Source organism: Fukomys damarensis, unplaced genomic scaffold (assembly GCF_012274545.1).
Source record: "Fukomys damarensis isolate Sample0158 unplaced genomic scaffold, DMR_v1.0_HiC HiC_scaffold_24, whole genome shotgun sequence".
In the NCBI taxonomy this organism is placed as follows: Eukaryota; Metazoa; Chordata; class Mammalia; order Rodentia; family Bathyergidae; genus Fukomys; species Fukomys damarensis.
In genome coordinates this window covers 3,837,664-3,843,718 of record NW_022900936.1, presented here as the reverse complement: position 1 = coordinate 3,843,718, position 6,055 = coordinate 3,837,664, and the positions used below count along the sequence as shown (strand labels likewise).

The following is a 6,055-nucleotide window of genomic DNA, read 5'->3' as shown; positions in this document are numbered from 1 at the left end:
GTCATCCCAATTTACTGTGTTGACTTGGCATTGTACAGAAATGGACAACCGTATTGGTCTAGAAATGTTAATTTATTTTTATTTTTATTTTTATCTTTTTCCATGTGTACAGGAGTACGTACTAAATATGTAAGGTCATATCTACATGGGTTTGATTACAGAAACTAATAAAGTATTCTCTAAATAATGAAAAAAGAATAAGATAAGACTATAAGAGCGAGAAGCAATTTAAATATGTTCAGGGACCATTTTCATCTCCAGAATTAAGGATTATTTTGATGTTACATCATTGCCTTTTCTCTTTTACTTTCCTTTTTAGTTTTATTTTAGGATTCCCTATTTTTAATGTTCATACAGAGATTTCTTTAACTGAAATACCGAATAGTTTCTTTGGTGTGAAAAACTACAATAGTACACAGGATCCTAATGAGATAATTAATAATGTGAAATAGAAAGTAAAGGGCTAAAGGTGTAGGGAAAGTGGGAAGGGTGGGGGAAAGGTAATAAGGGAGAGGAAAAAAATATGAGAAACTGCAAAAATGGAAATAAAGTGTTTGTAAATGGGGAGGGGAGGAGAGGGTGAAGGGAGGGCAGGGACAAGGGGAAAAATGAGAATCAAGACCTATTATGTAAAGGTACAGAATCCCAATGATGAAAGTAATTGTATTGTATACCTAGATTGTACCAATAACCTCAATAAAAAGAAAAAAAACAGTAAGAGATTATGAGAAATCGATCCAACAACTCCTAGATGAGGCAAAGAAGAATAACATAAGACTGATAGGAATACATGAAGTAGCAGGAGAAAATACAAATGACTTTAAAAAGCTGTTTGCAGAATTAATGACAGAAAACTTCCCAAACAGAGGGGAAGAATTTGACATTCAGATAACTGAGGCATATAGGACCCCAACTAGCTACAATCAAAAAAAATCTACACCTAGACATATAATAATCAAGAGCCCAGAAACCCAACAGAAGAACAAAATACTACAAGCAGTAAGAGAAAAGAAACAAATCACATACAAAGGAAAGCCCATCAGAATCACAGCAGACTTTTCAACACAAACCCTTGGGGCAAGGAGAGCCTGGAATGAGACATTTCAAGTACTAAAAGAGAACAACCTCCAACCTAGACTGATGTATCCAGCAAAACTCTCTTTCAAAATGGATGGGGAAATAAGACACTTCCACAACAAAGAACACCTGAGAAACTACATGAATACCAAACCAGCACTACAAGCAATTCTAAACAAGATCCTAGTAAAAGACAATGAAGGCAGCAACACCATCAGGTCCAACAGAGCAAATCAAATAGGCAAGGCAAGAAAGTAAAAGAAGGCGAAAAAGTAAAAAGAGTCAACAAAAGGCCAATAACATGTCAATAATAAGTCAGTACATATCAGTTATAACCAGCAATGTCAATGGCCTCAACTCACCAATCAAGAGAAATAGACTGGCAAAATGGAATAAGAAGCAAAATCCAACAATATGTTGTATACAAGAAACACACCTAGTGCAAAACGAAGTCCATAGACTGAAAGTGAAAAGACACAAAACAATTCTCCATGTGACAGGAGCCCAGAAAAAAACAGGGGTAGCAATTTTATTTGCAGACAAAGTAAATTTCAAACCAAAACTGAATCTAGTATTATTGATGTAGGATGGTACTGTATCATACCTCTATGAATGTATCATATCTTGTACCTGCTTTAGGATACATAGTAGGGACCGTGCTTTATTAGAGCTATATTTAATGATATTACTCTAGAATGTTCTCTTTCCAGATGATGATTAAGATGTAATAAAAAAAAAATGGTTCCAGGTACCAACAGAACTGTGCTGTTTTCTGGATATTATTCTTTTCTTTGTTTTTTTTTTTTGTGTGTGTTGTTGTTGTTCTTTTGTTTTTAATGGAATGTGCAGAATGTCTATAATTTTGTTCAGATGACTGCAGAACATGGAAAAGCTGTTGCTGCTATCGATGTATAACATACTATTATTAGTCTTTTTATATAAATATAAATATATATATACATATATATATATATAAATTGAATTTTGGGAAACTTTAATGGTGCTGCCAACTTTGGAAAAAGTCATCCCAATTTACTGTGTTCAGTTGGCATTGTACAGAAATGGACAGCCATATTGGTCTAGAAATGTTAATTTATTTTTTTTCCATGTGTACAGGGGTAACACATCGTACTAAATATGTAAGGTCATATCTACATGGGTTTGATTACAGAAACTAATAAAGTATTCTCTAAATAATGAAAAAAGAATAAGATAAGACTATAAGAGCAAGAAGCAATTTAAATATGTCCGGGGATCATTTTCATCTCCAGAATTAAGGATTATTTTAATGTTACATCATTGCCTTTTCTCTTTTACTTTCCTTTTTAGTTTTATTTTAGGATTCCCTATTTTTAATGTTCATACAGAGATTTCTTTAACTGAAATACCAATTAGTTTCTTTGGTGTGAAAAACTATAATAGTACACAGGATCCTAATGAGATAGATAATAATGTGAAATAGGAAGTAAAGGGCTAAAGGTGTAGGGAAAGTGGGAAGGGTGGGGGAAAGGTAAAAGGGAGAGGGAAAAATATGAGAAACTGCAAAAATGGAAATAAAGTGTTTGTAAATGGGGAGGGGAGGAGGGAGGGCAGGGACAAGGGGAAAAATGAGAATCAAGACCTGTTATGTAAAGGTACAGGATCCCAATAATGAATGTAACTGTATTGTATACATAGATTGTACCAATAAACTCAATTTTTAAAAAAAGTTAAAAACAGAGGAATAAAATGTTGAGAATGTAGCTCAGTGGTAGTGTGTGCTTAGTATGTGCTTAGCCTTGGGTTGAATCCCCAGGACAGAAAAATAAACAAATAATAATAATAAAAAAAACCAAAACTGGAGCTGTCACAGCCCCGCAACCCCACTTCTGGGCTCATATCCACAGGAGCTGAGCCTGTGCTGGAGAGGTGCCTGACTCCCGAGTGCAGAGCAGCACACTGTTCATAACAGCCAAGGTGGATGGAGGGGCAGTGTGAGTGTCTGTCAGATGACAAAGAAAATGATACCATGTTAAAAACAAAGAAGAAAATCCTATCGTTTGTCGACCCTGGATATACCTGGAGGGCAGGATGGTAGTGAAATAGGCCCGACTCAGAAAGCCAAACACATGCGATCTCACCTCCCTGTGCATGTCTGCCTGCCTGTGCTGCTGTAACAAAACAGTGGCTAATATGTAAGAGCAGAGGTTTATTCTCTCATCACTGTGAAGGTTGGGAAGCCTGAGGTTAACACGAGACCCGGCTCTGAGGGCTTTCTTGCTGAGTCCTCCCATGGGGAGAGGTGAAGGGATAAATAGGACGAATACTGTGTACTTACATGGCAGAAGAGCAAGGTAGCAGGATGCTGGGTGCAGTGTCCTTACCACAGCCTGAATCCCATTCATGAGGCAGAGTCCTTGATGGCCTACTCACCCCTTAAAGGCCTCCTTTCAATATCATGTGTTAGGAGTGAGAGTTCCCCAAAAGGCCATGTGCTTGCTAGCCTGGGACACTCTTGGGTGGGTGTGGAACCTTTAAGAGGCGGAGCCTAAAAAAGAGGTGGAGCCTACCGGGAGGAGGCTAGGTCATAGGGGCGTGGCCTTGAAGGGGCTATCAGGACACTGGCTTCTTTCTCTTTCACTCCCAGGTGCCACAGGTGAGCCCACCATGATGTCTTGTGTTAACCACAGGACCAAAAGCAAGGAGCCGACCAACCATGACAGAAAGCTCTGAAACTGAGCCAAAATGAACCTTTTATCCCTGTAATGATCACCTCAGGTATTTTGTCACAGTGACAGAAAGCTGACCAACATGCTGTCACACTGGTAACACCTGCCGTTGGAAGAAGACATTCAAACCATAGCATTGCAAAAGGGAGTGGAGTGGGTGTCACCAGGGCTGGGGAACAGGGGAGCAGAGACGTTGGTGGAGTATAATCTTTGGTTGTATAATAAGTTCGGGGAATCAGATGTGTAACATGGTGACTTTAGTGAATATTACTGCCTTGTTTACTTGAAATCTGATGAGGCAATTCTAAGTGTCTTCACCCCTGCCAAACACACACTCATAAACGGATAGTTATTATGGGAGATGACATGTGCTAATTTGTGCTAACTGGTATACAAGGTGTATCTATATCAAATCATTACATTGTATATCTTACATGTGTAGCTTTTTTTTTTTTTTTTTTTTTTTTTTTTTTTTGCTTTGGATTCTGAGACAGGGTCTTACTATGTAGCTCAGGCTGACCTCAAAGTCACTATGTAGTCTACAGTCCAGGCTGGCCTTGAATTCATGGCAATCCTCCTGCCTCAGCCCCCTGAGTGCTGGTATTACAGGCATGCGCCACCACACCCAGCACTTTAAATTTTACATTTTATCTCACTCAGGCCATTACAATGGGATAAAGTTGGAGACTTCCTCCCTCTCCAAACCCTGTTCTCTCCCTCCCTCACGGCGCCTTTATTTTCACTCGACCTCTTTCAGGAAGGAGCTTCCTTAGCCAGTGATTTCTGGTCGCAGAGCCTGGGAAGGCAGGTGGTCTAACGAGAGGGTACAGCATGGACCGGCGCATAGGGTAAGGAGAGGAGTGCCGTTTGGGCCTTGCCAGTGTGTTGGTTTGTCTGCGCATGTCAACTGCAGAGGGGCAGGTGGACCATCCAGGGCCACAGGGTGGGATGGAGACTGTGTCAGGTATCTGGGCAGAGGACGAGGGTGAAGATACGGAGGCTGAGATTGACTGCAGGCTGGTGTAGCGGGGGTGTAGGAAGGCCTGAGCTCGGGTGACAACGGAGGGGTCGTGGACAGGGCCATATGGGTAACTGGAGCGAGCCAGGAGGAGAGAATGAGAGTGACTGTGTGGGCCTGTGGACCTGAGTTGAGCTCAGTGGGGTCACTCAGTGGGGTCACTGAGAGTCTGAGGCGGGCGTAGGCTGGGAGTCACGTCGGGAGCGAGGGGGGTCAGACTGGCGAGCTTCAGCTTGGGGCGCATCTGCGGAGAGGATCACCGAGGTCACTGGAGCCTGGGAGGTCAGTCCGGGCCAGCGTCCCCCGCTCCTTCTCCGGGAGCCCAGGTCCCAGGGAGATCTTTACTTTTGCTTCTGGGAGCAGAAGAACGCACGGTTCCAGCCTCACGCGGTGTCCAGGTTAGACAACAAGCGGAGCTTGACCTACCCAGGCCCTGCCCCTTTCTCCTCTTAGGCCGTGATTGGTCAACATGCCCTTCCATTGCTAGGCAGTACCCCTGTATCCCAGGGCAGCCCCTCGCTCCTCCTCGTGCTTTCGGCCACGCCCCCTTCCGGGCCACAATTGGTTCACACTCCCTTACCGTTGCTAGGACAATATCCCAGGGCTTCCCTTAGCGCCACGAGACTTTGGCCCCGCCCAGACTCCGCCCTCTCCCCCGTCCGGGACGGCGATTGGTCGACGCACCCTGCCCGTTGCTAGGGCAGCACGCCAGAGCTACCACTGGCTCCCCCCCGCGCTTCACGCTCCGCCCCTTCTCGACAGCTAGGGGGGAACGGTCTCCATGGCGACGGTAGACGCACCAGAGGAGGCGGCGGGTACTTACCTGCTAGGGACTTGGCGACTGGGATCTAGGCTGAGAGGAGACCATGTCGGACCTGGGCTCGGAGGAGCTGGAGCAGGAGGGAGAGAACAACCTTGAGGTGAGCGCTCCTGCTGGGGTGCGCGGCGGGGCACGCTCCGGGGGTCGGTCTAGGGGTCGCGGATGCGGGCACCAGCGAACAGCAGCGGCCCAGCCGGGACAGGATCACGCCGGCCACACCCGGAGGCGCTGCGTCCTCCAGTGGACTGTGAAAGGTGAGACGCAGTGACGTCCGGTCCCCGCCCGCCTCCTGCGCCCTCACTCCCTCCCGCCTCCCATTTAAAGGCAAAGATTTCCGGGCCCGGCCCTGGCATCTCCTCCCTGCGTGAGCTTCCTTGGAGAGAGTTTGCCTGATCATCCCAGGCGGTAACTTGAGCCTTGCTTCCAGGAGTG

The 6,055-nt window shown here is 44.8% G+C and overlaps 2 protein-coding genes across 4 annotated transcripts in view; one reads left to right on the top strand and one right to left on the bottom strand.

Moving 5' to 3' along the window:
* Positions 1-5,694, bottom strand: part of Slc37a1 (solute carrier family 37 member 1) — a 58,321-nt gene extending 52,627 nt beyond the window's left edge. Inside the window, exon 1 of the mRNA XM_010636485.3 lies at positions 5,627-5,694. The gene's annotated coding sequence lies outside the window, so the exon portion shown is untranslated. The remainder of the gene's footprint in view (positions 1-5,626) is intronic.
* Rsph1 (radial spoke head component 1) overlaps positions 5,637-6,055 on the top strand; it is a 12,772-nt gene continuing 12,353 nt past the window's right edge. For 2 of the 3 annotated variants that reach the window (XM_010636492.3, XM_010636495.3), the window contains exon 1: positions 5,637-5,723. In XM_010636492.3, the coding sequence (XP_010634794.1) occupies positions 5,670-5,723 (54 nt within the window). In that variant the 5' untranslated portion in view covers positions 5,637-5,669. The remainder of the gene's footprint in view (positions 5,724-6,055) is intronic. The other variant, XM_010636496.3, reaches the window with a different exon arrangement.